At 38.1% G+C, this 16,766-nt stretch overlaps 1 protein-coding gene across 9 annotated transcripts in view; it reads right to left on the bottom strand.

Annotated features, from left to right (window-relative positions):
• Positions 1-16,766, bottom strand: part of eml1 (EMAP like 1) — a 231,638-nt gene that overhangs the window by 54,252 nt on the left and 160,620 nt on the right. For 6 of the 9 annotated variants that reach the window (XR_011887510.1, XM_072270357.1, XM_072270332.1 and 3 more), the window contains 5 exons: positions 15,006-15,135; positions 9,394-9,444; positions 4,811-4,945; positions 4,032-4,060; positions 291-317 (listed from right to left, as the gene is read on the bottom strand). Coding sequence is in view for 8 of the 9 variants with exons in the window: in XM_072270357.1 (XP_072126458.1) it covers positions 291-317; positions 4,032-4,060; positions 4,811-4,945; positions 9,394-9,444; positions 15,006-15,135 (372 nt within the window). In the remaining variant the exon portion in view is untranslated. The remainder of the gene's footprint in view (positions 1-290; positions 318-4,031; positions 4,061-4,810; positions 4,946-9,393; positions 9,445-15,005; positions 15,136-16,766) is intronic. The other 3 variants (XM_072270348.1, XM_072270364.1, XM_072270401.1) reach the window with 3 other exon arrangements.

Below are 16,766 nucleotides of genomic sequence, written 5' to 3'. Positions count from 1 at the left end.
GCAAAACAAAGACTGCCCAAAAATCCATAAATGATTCAGGACACCTCGTCACCATTACTCTGTTATTCCCCCAAAACCTAAATATTCGATGTCTATGCTCCAAGGAAAGTCTCATTAATGCATTTGAAAGGTTTGGATGCATTGAAAAGTGATTTTCAAATACACAAGCTTTGCATTTCAAAACAAAATGTCAGCATGCTTGGAGAGGCTGTGTGTGCATGTGAATGAGACCTGACAGCAAGGAGGCAGGTACGTTCAGAGAGCTAGAGCATTGCACAAATGAGACCTACCTTTGCAATGAGTCACACGGCGTTTCCCTTGTGATTACAGAGACAGAGACAGAAGTGCTAGATAAAGACGTGTATGAGCAAAGTCAGGCTCACCTAACACCTGTTCTAATGGCTTCTTAGCCACAGTCATTTACATATTCTAAATAATCTCTCACCATCTAGTTTATTTATTTAGAAATACAGAGCGAAATAGGCCCTTCCTGTTGCACTGCCCATCGATCCCCGACAATCCTGATTTAACACTAACCTAATCACGGGACAAGTGAGAACAACCAGTTAACCTACGTGGTACATCTTTAGGAGGAAGCTGAAGGAAACCCATGCGTTACATGGGAAAGACCTATGGAGGCTTCTTACAAAAGATGCTGGGACTGAGCTGTGAACTCCAATGCTCCAAGCTGTAGTAACATCATGCTAGGTCCCTTGCTTGCTACGGATGTATTCTATGTTCCCCCCCCCCACCCCGACAAATCTGTTATATGCAAATTTAATTTATGATATATTGTGAACAAGTGTAATTTCAATCCCACTAAACCTGAAGGGAATTTCAACATAATTAAAAATCAATTCATTTGGTATAACCTTTTCTTTCTTCTTTCTTTTTCAATCTTTTTATTAGTTTCATAAAATAAAAACATAACATAGCAATAATGTAAATAGTAGGAGATACATTGTTGTACTTAAAATGAGTAATTGTAAGACCAAATAGTATAAATTGACAAAACTCCCAATCGTGTAGGATAACAATGAATAATAGAGGACAAAAAAAACTGGAGAAAAATCATGAAAAAGAAAAAAAAAGAAAAAAAAACAAACCCCATCCCAAAAAAAACTGAACTAAACAGAATTAGTCAACTAAACTAAAAGACTTGGGCAAATTTTGAAAATTCTGTGTTAACAAATAAACTCTCCAAATGGGCACTTTCACATAATTCTGAATGTATCTCTGCCCTATGATAATAAACATATCAAATTTAATGAAAACAAAATTGCCTGTATTCATTCAGGTGATAGACTGACTGAAATTCAACAAATGCACCAAGTTTAAAAGTTAAGGCAATCCTTTGGACTGAGAGGAGGAGATGGGGACATGTATCTTGGTCTCGCAAGGTAATCCAGCTTTAGTTATGGTCCCCAAACCTTTATCATCTCACTTTTCTCTCCCGGCCCCCTCACCCATTTTCTCCTCTTCCTTCTTTCTAAAAAAGCCGTCATTTGCCTCCCATCAAGGAGATTCTCCCCCCCCCCCACCCCAATCCAATTCCCTGTCCCAACCCTGTGCATCTCTATTGATCTGCCCTTTCTACTCTCTTGACATCATCCAAGACTTGAATTTCATCGCTACTCCCTCCGGCTCTCTTGATATTCTCCAAAAGTCTACTGAGGTGTCTTTGCTGTTTCTATATAAACTGCAATTCTAATCCTCCTCTCTCACTAATCTTTCCAACAATGAATCTCTTTTCTTTTCCATATCTGAATCTGTATAAATCATTGCCACAGACTGCCGTGGAGGCCAAGTCATTGGGAATATTTAAAGCGGAGGTTGCCCGGTTTTTGATTTGTAAGGCTGTCAAAGGATATGGGGAGAAGGTGGGGAGAATGGAGTAGAGAGGGATAATAAATCAATCATGATTGAATGGTGGTGCAGACTTCATAGGCCAAGTGGCCTGATTTTCCTCCTGTATCTTATGCTCCACATGACTCCATTTGCATGATTTTATGCTACCTCACAAGTCAGATATCGCATTTCTTCTTTCAATTACACTTTTTACTCTACATGCTGCCCCCTAGCAATATGTTGCATGCACATGTCTTAATAAATTAATCTATTTATTGAGATACAGCACGGAATGGGCCCCTCCAGCCCCTTGAGCCATGCCACCCAGCAATCTCCTGATTTAATTCCAGCCCAATCACGTGACAAATTAATCTACCTACTGGTACATCTTTGGATTGTTGTTAGCACCCGGATGAAACCCATGCATTTGTGGGTGGTAACAACAAACTCCTTATCAGCAGCGGTGGGAATTGGTTTCCACCTTTACACTGAGGACTTTCAGGTCCAACTTTCTTCCACCACATTCAAGCAATCCACAGCCCAAGAGTTTTCAAACCGATTGTGGCACATTGCGATCTTAGAAATTCTCTTTCTATTTGAAAATCTGCACTGACTTGCACATCTCTTTCTATAATTGCTTCCTGCACCCTCTAATTTTATTGTTTCTGATCTCTTGTGCATCCAATCATTCTTACTCTCCAGAAGTCAAATCATGTTTTTGGATGTTCAAGCTTTAAGCTGTGAGGTTTATTTCATAAACTCTCTGCCTTTCTCTCTCTCTCTCTTTCCTTAAGGCTTACCTTAAACTTACCTCTTTGTCCAAGGTTTGGGTCTATTCTCCTATTACCCCTTCTTTAGCATGACATGACGTGTGTTTTGTTCTTTAAGAGGGGTATTTAAATCTAAATCTGTTGCTGCTAGGCAAGGGATAGGGAAGAGGCATGGAATTAAGTCAGTTTGAAGGAAGGGAAACAACTGTATTAAGAATGAAAATGCAGGGAGATGCAGGAGAAATAGTTTACGAGAATGGATTTTCTTATTACTTAGGTTTATGGATAAGAATAAGTATTTCTTACCAAGCGGAAGAGGAATTAAACATTATACTGTGTCATTCATGATTTTGGGATCTCTCAAAATATTTGACAATTATTTAAGTAATTTTGGTGTGTCATTATTGAAATGCTGTAGACCACTTGTAAACATAAAGGCTCCCACATAGTGATGGGATTGATGAATAAGCAATTAGTTTTAGTGATATTGGTTGAAGGATTGACATTGACAAGGGCACGAGGAAAAAACTCATTTGCACTTCTTCAATTAGTTTTATGAGATCTTTTGTGAGATAAACATTTCAAACAAGAGATTCAACAGAGAACCACAGGTTCAAAGTGACACAATTTACCCACATTACGTAATAAAATAACATTACTGAAGATTAGTCATCTTTTAAGAGAGAATGTTAAATCTATCTGAACTAATGACGAAATTGTTTTCAGATCTTAACAACATCCTCTAGCAACACTAATTTAAATGCAGGTCAGGAAGATGGTGGGCCATTTAACAGGGCGAGTGTTGCTGTAGAGCTGTATTTCCTAAGTGGGTTGCCATGGAAGACATTATGTCTGCAATGTTTATCTCATTCTTCAGAATAAGGGAAGGAAAAAGGGAAAGGGAAGGTAAAAAAAAAAGTAAGGTAACCATGATAATTCACAGCTAAGTCTCCCAAAGGAGTTTCTGATTGAAAGTGAAACATGGCAGATACACATCTCCTGAAAGGTAGTTGGGTCAAGGAGAGGGCAAAATCCTTGGGAGCAAATACCCCATTTCTTGAAAGCATTATTAATTGATGTGTAAATGATACATTAACTGAGCTTCATTACTCTACAAAAATCCAATGCCTAACAGTCAATGGGTTCGATATAGATTCAAAGTGAGTTTCCTTCTTAATGGCTGAATAGCATAGCAAACTTGTGTGGCATTGTGGTCAAATCCCTAATTTATAGCTTTGCAAATTTATCTGTTTGAAAATTTAGAGAAACAAAAACAAATTTATAAAGGTTTTTTTAATCCAAAAAATTAGAAAATTGAAATAGGAAAGAGCAAAAAGCAAGAACATCACAATTTATTGACTGTCTTGATAAGATCTCTAGTGCTGAAAATGAACGATTTACAAAACTACTCACCTGCATTATAGAGAGGGTCCTTGGATTTTCTATGAAAGAAAACGCATTGGAATGAATGTTTAGTGCTGGTACCTCTTAGATGGAGCTTTTGTATTAAAAGAGCAATTAGTGCATTATATTACTAGTCTAGAAAAATACAGTAATACATTTTGAAACCGCTGAGCAAACGTGGAACCATCTAAACAGCTGTGAGAGCAGTGTCAGATGAGAAGGTCAATTATCACCTGCATGCTGGCAAGCAGAGTGTTGATGCAGGGAACATTCAGTCTACTTAAGCCTCGTCATTCCCACAGGTGCTTAAGACACACAATGGTTAGTATTCAATTCTGCTATCACATCAAGTTATTTCAACGTCAATCTGTCCAAAACTATCTTCTAAAGAGGCATTTCAGACGACATCGAAATCCAAACTGGACTCACTTACCATTTGTCGTACTGTAAGTTTGACTTCTGCTAATCAAATTCAATTCATACAAATTCAAACTATTGGAATTAAGAATATAAACTGAATGCTGTTGTTTTGATTTTTTTGCCCTGATAAAATCCTACATTAACTTATTGCTAGGCATTGAAGAGAATAATCAATCCTCAGACTGGAGCTTGGCGCTGAAGTTAAAGGAAGCATTTGAAGCCTGAGGGAGAGAATATTAATGGCATTTCATCTGTGTTATCAGCTAACCACAATCTTTTGTTACACAGAAATAGCAATAACATCCTACTAAACTCAATTCAGAAATGATGTTCAAGTCAGAAAATTGTACATCTGCACTTTAACTCACCCATCACTGATCTTTTTGCCGCTAGACCCACTGCTGGTTGATCCGGTACGGGTCCTATTGCTCTTTGATTCTCCGAAACTCTCTCTTCGTGCTGCTGAAGACACACGTTCAGAAGAATTGCTTCTCTTCACAGCACTACATTAAAATATGGTTTATTTGTTCAAAAATATTGACAACTTCTCTGTCATTGTGCATTTATTGAGAAATAATTCTACTTATTTCAAATGCAAACATCTTCCTTCAATTGACTTTTCATTCAAATTATTTTTATTCACAACTGTTTTATATAAAGCAAACACTCATACTAGCTACATGTAAAATAACTGTTGTTGAGCCCTGATGAAGAGTCTCGGACCGAAACATCGACTGTTTATTCATTTCTATAGATGCCTCCTGACCCGCTTCAGCATTTTGTGCATGTTGCTTTGGATATCCAGCATTTGCAGAATTCCTTGTGTTTGTAAAGTAAGTGATTGTTTTTAGAAGGTGGGCACGTGGCCAAGTGGTTAAGGCGTTGGACTAGTTCAAACCCCAGCCAAGGCAACGTGTTGCGTCCTAGAGCAAGGCACTTAATCACTGGTGCCAAGCTGTATGGGTCCTAATGCCCTAATATTGGTGTCGTGGAGAGGGGAGACTTGCAGCATGGGCAACTGCTGGTCTTCCATACGACCTTGCCCAGGCCTGCGCCCTGGAGAGTGAAGACTTTCCAGGCGCAGATCCATGGTCTCGCAAGACTAATGGATGCCTTTATTACTTACATTAAAAAATCTTAGTAATGACAAGGATATTAAACTCTAATACTGACAGGAATTTGTGTGGAAAATATCTGCATTATCCAGTCACATTATTTCATACTAGGTTTGTCGTGTTAGGAATATTCTGTCAATACAACTGAATATAATAAACATTGGACATTTTTTACAGAGCATATTTCCCATAGATGTATGAGTTTATTTTAACTGTGGCCTTTTTACATCAGAGTTGGAAATATATTGATGGTTCATATCTAGGTTCCATCACTGATCACAGCAATATTGAGAATTTTTTTTCACTGTTTTCCATTACTGGTTTATGATTAGGATGGAAACTGAAAGAAACACTTGTATTTCTGCAGTGGAATTCAGGCATTGGTCCCACCAAGACCCACATTGCCCTGACAGACTTTTACTGCAAACTGAATATTTTTGAAGTGTAATCTCTCCCATGATGCTGAGATACAGTAGGATTATAATTCAACTATTCATTATTGGACTTGTATTCAGAAGTCAGAATTATTGATCTGGAGACATGTTTGAACCTCACCACAGCAACTCAGGAATTTTAATTTATATACTTATTAAAGCTGAAAATTGTAAGTCATAAAAATAGCTGGATTGCCAAAAAGCAATTTGATTCACTAAGGAAGGAAATCGACCAACCTTAACGAGTCTGACCTTCAGATGGCGTTAGATTAAATAGCCAAATAAGCCATTCAGTTCAGTGATTAATTACGGATGGACAGTAGAAGCTGGCCTTGTTAGTGATGTTGACTTTGCATGAGTAAGTACATTTAAAGAGTCCAACAGCTAGTTATCACCCAGCAAGTCTGTGGAGCTGCAGTGTAATTACAGCCAAATCGTCCGGTTTTGTGCTGCTGTTTGATGTGTAAAAATCGACCAATACACCTGGGAAACTCAGAAATGATCTAAACCAGAATAATGCCAGAGATTTTTAAACCACCCATCGGGGGAGGGGGGGGGGGCGCAGGAGGCATCACCTCATCAGAGGGACAGAACTTTCAATAGTGCTGCAACCTCTCAATGCTAATAGTAAAGGGTGAAACTTGATTTTTGCCTGTTGGTCCCTGGAGTGGGAATTGAACCCACAACCAACTCATTCAAGATTGAATCTGTTTTCCAGGCACCTCTGCTAATACAATTGCTAAAAACATTGTGACAGTATGTCAATCTTCCTTGCTAACTCTCTAGATGAGAAACAAATCAGAGAAGCACTGCAGCAGGAACATTTATTATAATTCTACTATATTATCAGATCTTTGCCACTGTATCTTTGGTCTCTGTGACCAACAACTCAGTCTTTGTTAAATACAAGTAGATAAATGTAAGTAGTTTTTTGTCTTTTTTTTAAAAATTGGGTCAGTTGAGTTTCTTGCTTTATGGCCGCATGTAAGCAAACAAATTTCAAGGAGTATAATTTATACATTCTTTGATAACAATGTGCTTTGAATCATTGAAGTGAGAATGATTATCCAGTGTGACAATGCTATCCTATAATTTGATAGGTCTTTCTGCAGATACTCACAAACATTAACTTGCATTTTATGAATGTCTTTAATATAATTACAACATCCTAAATTCCTTCATCAAGCTGTAATCGGATACAAATTAATCTGGAGTCAAAGCAGAAGGCACTTAAAAAACTCTGAAGCAATTCTTCATCAAAACGAGTGGTGTTAGGTGGGATCTGAAAGGTTTTAGGAGGAGGCTGGAGAACAGTGGTGTTTGAGAAGGATGAAGGCTCTGCTGCCAACTCTAAGAATGTTGGTGGGGGGGTGTTTGGTGGAAGTAAATTTTGTGAAAGTGACTGGAGCGGAGAAAAGTAGAATTTTCAGACATTTCTAAGGCAGGAGGAAATTACAGAAATGGGAAGGTGCAAGATCAGAGAGGACTTGAACATCAGTGTGATGATTTTAAATTTATGCATTAGCTGGATCAGTCAGTGACGAAAGTGGCAGGAAAGTAAAATGCAGTGTGTAACACTTCATTGTAATGTTATACCAGAACAATAAAGCTCATTAAAAACTTTGAAGCTGGGAAGGAATTATGCATTAATGGGAGCAGCCTTCTATGTCTATGTTTCTGAGACAGAAAGATGGCTCCTTAATTTGCATCTTAGTGTGGAGCTCCAAACTTCAAAACAAGTGAAAGCAAGTATTGTTTCTTAGCCTTGAGGAAGATGTTGAAAAATTAAGGAAAGAAAATAATTGTACAAGGTTTCTGTTATTCAAATGAAATACTAATATAGTTAGCATTGGATTTTGAACAAAAATGTTATGAAATAGAAATTGGAGAGATTTGAAAATCAGAATGCTTCTTCAGCTAACTGACATGCGACCCTCTCAGTAGGATCAGTTATAATATTCCAGTACAGCAATAATACATTCCATTCACTTCCCAAGCCTCAACAAACCATTACATCACCACATCTGGCTAGCTTTGACATGCTTTGTTTTATTGTTTTTATCAATGAAAGCCCACCTGTTTTACATACCAGACATGTCTCTCAAATTCCCAAAGTACAAGGTAAAATTTATCTAATGAAGTGTGCATCTGAAGGAAAAGGGTGAATGTATTTTATACGAGGTATACTATCTGCGTTCCTTATACAAGTAACAATTTAGCCTGCCTTGGAGTCCTACGGTTTATCAGGCACAGTATCACCAGAAACTGGTTGAACACAGTTTTCCAAACACATAAATGAAATTTAAATATAATCAATCTTCTGGATTGATGGGCAAATTGGAACAACTAGGGTAACTGAAAATATTTCAGCTATGTATCTGTTAAAGTTGTTTCTTTTTTTTTTTGGAGATCTCAACAATATAAAAAGATAATTAAGCTCATTCAATGTTTAATGTAGTAGCTTTAGTTTTGTTATATCAACAGTCATGTGTAACAAAATAATTTAATATATCTCAGATACTGTAGCACACTGATACAAAATATCCATTCTTGTCAAAAATCCCTTGAACTACATTCAACTGAAGCCTCAGAAATGCAGTAAAAATTTGTAAAAGTAATAATTTATTTAGCATTAATCTGTTGATAGTTATTCTTTTGTAATATTAAGATCATACTAGGGATGAGATTGCCCAATGGATAGCAAAAGAATCAGACTAGAGCCAATAGCAGACGTATTCCTGAAATGGAAGAAACTCCTATTCTTCAATAAACCTAATTGCCTTCAGAATCCAAATTTCTCTGATCACTTACATGTCAAACCTCTAGTTAAGGCACATTTAATTCTACTTGCAGATACTTCGTTCAAACAGAACAGATTATTTTTCAAAAATAACCTTGAACAATTCCTATTTCACAAGTAGTAGAAATAAAGAAATGGTTTCTCTGTTATCTACAGCCTAAAAATAGCAAATAATACTCATAAGATGACATTGATCAAATAACTCCAGCCAAAAATACACAAACGTGAAGAAAGCAAGGAAGAATTTTTTGTATTTATCACCAAGACCTCCATTGGGACGCTGAGTGATGATCTGCACCATAAATCATGGGTTAAAGAAACACATGAACAATAAATGCTCTCCTCCAGTTAGATACACTGTATTGTGTTTGATGTCATTTTCTCTTCCAGAATTGCTTGGAGTATAACAAGAGAAAAGCAACTTTGCAAACACCCCTCTAGTTAATGCAATCAATTTGTTTTGCTCCATCCTTTATTTCAAAATGCAATGGCTGCTATTGGCACTCCGTTAGCAGTGCAGAGAAATGTTGAAAAGGATTAATACATGCTAGCAGAGTCCACTGAACAAACTTCTATTTAAACTGATTCCATGGAAACCTCACCTTTTAGTAGTTTTATTCAGGTTAGACAAACTAGTCAGACACCCTTGCCTGCTACATCCAGAGATGAAGTGCAGAGTGGAAAGAAAAATGCAGAAGGAAAGTGAATATTATGTAGAAAATAAAAAAGAAATAAATAAAAAAACATACGATATTGAAAACAAATGGTCATAAATATACAATAATAATATCTTTAAGAAAGCTGACAATGAAAATATTCAAAGCATTAACCTTGGTGTAGTGAAACACAAAAATTCTCAGTGGTCTATCACAACAGCATGAAGATGGTAAGTAATTAAATGCAGCAATGACATAGCACAGTCAATAAATGGCATGAGCCGTGAATATATGGTTTTGCAATGGCAGTGTAACCCAAATATTTTGTGGTTTTCTAGCTTGGGTTCCTGGAATCCTGAGGAAAGATCAAATGGAATATACTAGCAGTCTAAATCATGGACTGATGAATCACAGAACACAAGAAGGCTACATTGCCTATACCAGCCCTTCATTCCCATGTCTTCCCAGTACCTCTCCCCTTGTCCCCATTGCCCTGAAAATCCTGCTGTTATATATCCAATATATATCCAATTCCATTTTGAAAGTTAACATTAAATCTGAATTTGCCTCTTGCTTATGTTGTATATTCCAGACCATGGCAAATATCTGTAGTAGAAATATTCGATTCATTCTTATCATTATTTTGTCGACCACTTAAAACATTTTTCTTTGCTTACTTACCCACCTCTCAATTGAAATAGTTTTTTGGTATCTTACTTTATCAAACACCTTGCATTTTCAACATTTCTACTGAATGTTCTCATTCCTTTCTTATCTATCCAGATGGGGACATTGCTAGCAAGGTCAGCATTCATTGTCCACACCTTATTGGGAAAGGTGGCAGCAAACTTCCTATCTGATCTTCTGCAGCTCCTATTGTGACAGCTCGGCAAAGAGAACATTTTTAGCTTTCCAATTTCTCAATGCAGCTATTTTCCCTCATTCCTGGGTTTCTTGTACTCGGCACTATTCCAATAAATCCCTGGACCATTTCCAAGGCAATGACATCCTTCCTAAAGTAGAGTTCACAGATTTGGATACAGTAAGCCAGCCAGTGATTCCTGGAGGTTTAGCAGAAAACATTTGCTTGATTAACTGGCATTGAGCTATTTAATCTAAATTTAATGACAATTCAAAGCAAGTTTCTCTTTAAGCATGTGAATTATAGGCAAGGTAATTGCTTTATTTTTGGATTATGGGGAATTATGGCCTAAGAAAGAGAAATCCAGCTGCTGGCAGTTGCTCAGAGCTGGTACGTGTGGCTTAGAATGTCTAACATGAGGGTTAGGGTTAGTGTGAGAAAGAGACATACAACACATGTTCCTGCATGCTTGACTGTGCTCCATCTGGAGAAATGAAGTGCTGCAATTAGACGCAACCTCCGACACCCACTCACTGCAGAAAATTGGGGCCAAAGGCAACATTTTGTCTCTGTAACAAAAGTGCGGACAGATTGAAAATGAACCATAGAACTTCCGGATTGATGAGGAATTTCATCACAGTTTCTTACAAACATCTTAATCAATAACACCTGAAAATATAGAAGGGTTTTTAATATTCTAAATGCAGAAGAATGGAAGGATCATTTGAAAGCCCTTTAATAATGCCACAAAATGCCTTTACTTAATAATTCATGAAAATTATCTGAAATCAGCTTCCTTAATAATGACTCAATTTATATGACAGGAAATATTATCTTGAGGAACAAATTAAAAGCTATGTCCTTTTTCAATGAACCTATCCAATATTTATTTAACCATCTGTAACACCATTTACCTCTTAATCCTGTTCTGCCAGTTGTTAAGGAAAAAAATATTTAACAATCGAACAGTTTAGCCTGATTTTAAAAAGGACTAAGGCATGATTAATAGCATTTAAAAATACTCTGCTGTAGTGTAAAGGTATGCCCACTCCATTCTAAAACTTTTCAGCCTGGGTGCTTGTTTTCAAAGTAAAGCTATTCTGCACAATTGAATATAAAGTTATTAAAATACTACACAGGGTCCAAATCAGCCAGGAATAAATTTATCCTTGTAAATTCAACGTAAACTCTTCTAGGATGAAAAAATTAAGCTTCTTTTTAAATTTTGCTTAGCAGCTAGCATAACACTATTTCAGTGCCAGCGGCTGGGTAAAATTCCACCGCTGCCTGTCAGGCGTTTGTACGTTCTCCCCATGACCGTGCGGGTTTCCTCCAGTTGCTCTGGTTTCCTCCCACGGTCTAAAGGTGTACGAGTTAGTCGGTTAATTGGTCACGTGGGTGTAAGTGAGTGACAAGTGCTCATAGGGGAACAAGGGCCCGTTACCTTGCTCTATCCCTAAATAAATAAATAAACAAATACATAACATTTGCATCATGTAACAGTTATTTAAAACGTTTTAAGGACAGCTTCATGAACACAGCTAACAGAAATAGTCTTTGTCTTTGCAAAAATTCAGTCATAAATGAAATCTCAAAAATCTCTGGGTTTTCTGAGCACCTGTATTTACTAATTGTTAAAGCCGTTAAGCCCAGGAGCTCTCTGTTTGGTCCTGTTGGGTTGATTGTGGCCGATGTATGTTTCCTGTGTTCTATAATTACTTAAAGGGGACTCTTGTTGTGCTCTGCAAGTGTCGTCCTACTGTGTGTAGAATAACTTGTCTTGCGGTGTCATTCGCTCGTGCCTCCAATGCTCTGTTGATATTCCAATGTCTAACCTCTTGTTTCTGTCTCTTCTTGGGGAGTCTGCTGTCCCCCCGCTCCCGGCTTGAGTTGTTGTGAGCGTTAACTGTGACTGATGCTGCCATCTGCCGCGGCTGGGTTGAGTCAGTGCCAGTGACCACTCTGACAGTCTGCCGTTCCTCCACACCTGGGTCCAGCTCTGCAAGCGTGCACCACGACACACTCAGACACTGGGATTGCAATGTGCTTTACATACAAATATTAAATGTGAAACTGAATTAACCTAAAACACAGTTACCTCCTCTTCACATTTACTAAGGCAGTGGATTTATGTCATGGAATGCAACGTTTCCTCAATCTTCCTCTCTGCACTTGATAACCTTGACTTATTTCAGTTTTCCTACAAAACATTTGATGCATTGATGTGGAAAAAATGGTTTCTGCCCTTCTCTAATCGCCGATTGATTTTACTGCTTCAAGGCCAGTTAGGAAGAAAAAATATTACTTGGTTAGTCACCTAGAGGCCATCTAGAGAAAATGTGCAATATGAATCAGAGAGCAACTTATAAGAATACCTTTTTAATTTAAAATAACTATACAGTAACATACATTGAGAGGAAGCTATTGAATCATTCTAAGAATAAATATCTCAATAAGAACATAAGAAATTGAAGCAAGAGTAAACTGGCTCCACATGTCTACTCCAGTGTTTAATAGATCATCACAAATCTTCTATATCAGTGCCACTTTCCTGAACTCCAGAATTCTCCCTTTACTTGATGTCAAATATTGATCTCTGTCTTGAATAAAATCAGTGACTGATCCTCCCCAGTCTCCTAGAGTAGAGAATTCCAGAAATTCAAATCATTTTGGATCAAGAAATTTCTACTCTTCTCAATCCTTCACTTTGAGATCGTGTTCCCCTGTTACAGACACCAAAGGTAGGGAAAGGTGGCATTTGCATTAATCCTGTCAAACCTAGTTGGAATTTTCAATGCAATAACTTTATATTCTTCAGAATCAGAAGCAGACATTCGCTGTACTTTTGTCTTGCAAATCAATCTGGTGACATTTTGCTGTATAGGCAATGCAAGGGTACCGTATAAAATCCAATTCCTGATGCTTATCCAACAACTGGATACTTCTGATACTGGATATCACAAATGAACCTATTGCACCCTCAAGGATAGAGAAGATAAAACTTTTAAGGAAATATATCTGATTCAACTACCCCACGGCTGCTTGGAGATCTAACTTTTTTTACTGAGAAATTCAGAAATTATTGCTAAAATAATTGCCTAATAATTCTACAAAATAAATAAAACTGATGGGAGCTAATGGTCTAAACATGCTCAGCCTTCCAGTTAACACTTTGCAATGTCAGTTCCAACATGCCTTTGCGATCAGTTTTCAGACATCCCACCCTGCAAAAACTCATTTCAGGGAGGTAGCACCATCAATTTGCAGGAGACTTCCGGGAGAGGTGGGATGTCTGCAATAGAGTAGCTCCTTAGCAGCTAGCCAGCTAGTTTAAATAACATTAGCTATGCTAATGAACGAATGACACCTGTTAAACTCACCTCAACATGTCTTTTACAGTCTTAACACACCATGGGCAATAGAAAAGTCACTGTTGCAAACAGTGCAGCGAGCAACACTGTCATTATTTTGACCCCTATTAGTATAGTCTGGGGTGACGTATATTTTATATTTTCTTTTTTTGGAACTCTCTGCAACTCTGACTTTTTTTGGAACTCTCTCGCTCGTGGTCGCTCTCACTCGCGCTTGCTTTCTTGCTCTTGCTCTCTCTCTCGCTCTTGCTTTCTCGCTCTCACTCTCTCACGCTTGCTTTCTTGCTCTCACGCTCTCTCTCTCGTGGTCGCTCTCACTCGCGCTCGCTCTCTCGCGCTTTCTTTCTCGCTTTTGCTTTCGCTCTCTCGCGCTTGCTTTCGCACTCTCACTCTCTTGCGTGCTTGCTTTCTCGCTCTCTCTCTCTCTCGTGGTCGCTCTCACTTGCGCTTGCTTTCTTGCTCTTGCGCTCGCTCTCTCACTCTCTCTCTCACACACGTTCTCTCACGCCCGCTCTCAAAAAAATCAATTTCCGGGACATTGTATATAATTTGCGGGCATCAGGGAGCCACTATTAATTTGTGGGAGACTCCCGGAACTTCCGGGAGAGGTGGGATGTCTGAGTTTTCTTCTTTAATCTGGTGCGGATCAATCCATGCTCCCCCCACCCCCACAACACAAACCCATTTTTATTTGCACGTTTGAAAACAAATCTTAATATAAATAAAGAGCAATAGATCTCCCACGAATCAGCTTAATCAGCATTTTTACCAAATGGAATCATTTACTCATTTGCTTTTTAAATCAGTCCGATTTCTCATCCATTCACAAATTTTGATACAAGATGCAAGACTGCTTAATGTCATTTCCTGTACACAAGGAGAAGGAGAACAACATAATTGTTACTCTGGATCCAAAGCAGCATGAGAAAAACACAAAAGATAAAGAACACAATGATAATAAAAAAACATACAATATTAATACATCAGATAGCTTATCCACTATATTGAACTTTATCAAATACTGTTAGAACGTTTGCATGATGCCAGCATAGGACATGACTCAGTTACGTCCTCAAAAGAGGTAGTTAGACATGGTCTTCTTTGACTGGATGCTAACAATGATAGGGAGCACCTCCAGAAGTAACCTAAAAAACCTGAACCAAGCATAATAACAAGTTTGAAAAGGACTCAGTGGAAATTTGGCAACTGATAGAATGTTTAATACAAATAATGAGTTCATTTAGATATAAAGTGAATTAAGACATATGAGGTATTACAGTGCACATGATGAAGATTATTAATTACATCTGCTATTTTGTTTTTACCTTTTGGTTGCTGATGTTATATCCTTCCTGGTTCCAGAGGGAGATGGTAGAGAGCCACTTATTTTCTTTGGTAGTACTGTTCCATTGTTAACTGTAGGTCTTAATGGCAGGGTTTGCACTAAGGGTCTCGCTGCAAAGCAAGCAAACATATCACTACTGCCTGTGCAGTTTGGTGCTTATAGTAAGTAATATTAATAGTCTACAATGCAATGATTACAGCCTTCACAGCTGTTTTAATTTAGGAGATTAAATGCGTTCATATCCTCTGTAAGAAAAGCACACAGGTGGTGATGAGTTGCTTTAAGTTTCTAGCTTACCATGTTAAAACAAGTAAATCTAAAGTGGTGAGTTAGCACTCATCAGAACCATTCTCTGAAAGATTTTCTTCATGAAGGTTCACCAAAAGCATATTGTATCATAAGGTGCATTTCACTAATCTTTATATTTTAGGATTTGTCTCCTGAGAGGCTCTTGCTTTCACATTAGTCTTTGAACCCATTTTGTAATTTCTGCCCTGTAGCATTACGACCAGCAATCAGAAGTCCATCTCTTTGATACTTGAGAGGACCAACTAAGGCAGGGGAGCAGCTCAGAATAAACAAGGCTGACAGTGAAAAATCTACCTAACCTTTGGCAAACAGTTGTTCATGTTAAGCTTTCCTTGCAGTAAACAGACCCCGAGGCATTGCCAGGGGGTAAATAATTACCTGGATAACATTACTTTCAGAAGTTCACTCTGAGGCATTCCAATGCAAGTGCAGTTTTCAGTAATATTCCACTAGAGAAGGTTTGTGATCAACAGGAACTGTACCCTGATAGGACGGGTCACAGCAATAATATCCACAGCCAGCATGAAGATCTCCATTTACAAAATTCGGGTCGCATTTACTGTCACATAGAATAGGGTCAGTTCAACCAGTGAAAATTGTGGTCGGGGATAAGAATTTAAATTGGACCACTTTCGGATGACACACATAATCAATGCAAACACGCGCATACTTGTAACTTTCTGGAAAAATTGAACAGGCTTTCTCCCCCAGAAATGTTTAGACTGATGAGTGAACTCAGGATGATGAAAAAGCTTGAAAGAGTCGTCGGCTATGAGGGCACAGCTGCTGCTTTACAGCACCAGAGACCTGGGCTCAATCCTGATTTTGGCTGTTTCTGTCATTATGTGGGTTTCTTTCCTAGTTTGAAGATTGGTTTTGTACATCAAAACATCAAAGCGTACAGTGAAATGCTCTGCTCTTCCATCACAAAGATGCACGGGTTGTAAGTTGGCTGGCTGCTTCAAAGAGTTCCCAGTGTGTGAATGAATAGAAGAATCTGTGGGAATTGGTGAAAGATTATTACAATTGGATGGTTGACAGCTAGCATGCACTTGATGGACCAAAGGGCCTGTTTCCATGCTGTGTCTGTCTATAACTTAAAGAGAGTATTCTTCCTTTTGCAGACAAGACCAAACCAATGAGTCACAACCGAAATCCAATATATCCAAAAGGAAATGGTGGAGGAACTGCTTTAGATTATAAAATTGGCTACCACAAGGTGCGGATTTGTATGGATCCATTTGAGGGGTAGTTGGATAAACAAATGAGTGAGGGAGAACGTGCTGGCAGAATTAGACGAAAACTCATATTAAGCAGAAACCCCAGCACAGCCATAATGAGTTAATGACAGTTTCCAAGCCATAGAAACAATATAATACTTCATGCTAGCATTCATAATTTCAAATGTGCTCCTTAGAAGGTCTTTGAATTT

The sequence above is a fragment of the Mobula birostris genome, chromosome 1 (genome assembly GCF_030028105.1).
Source record: "Mobula birostris isolate sMobBir1 chromosome 1, sMobBir1.hap1, whole genome shotgun sequence".
NCBI classification, from domain to species: Eukaryota; Metazoa; Chordata; class Chondrichthyes; order Myliobatiformes; family Myliobatidae; genus Mobula; species Mobula birostris.
The sequence above is the reverse complement of the archived record's forward strand: the minus strand, read 5'-3'. Positions and strand labels throughout refer to the sequence as shown.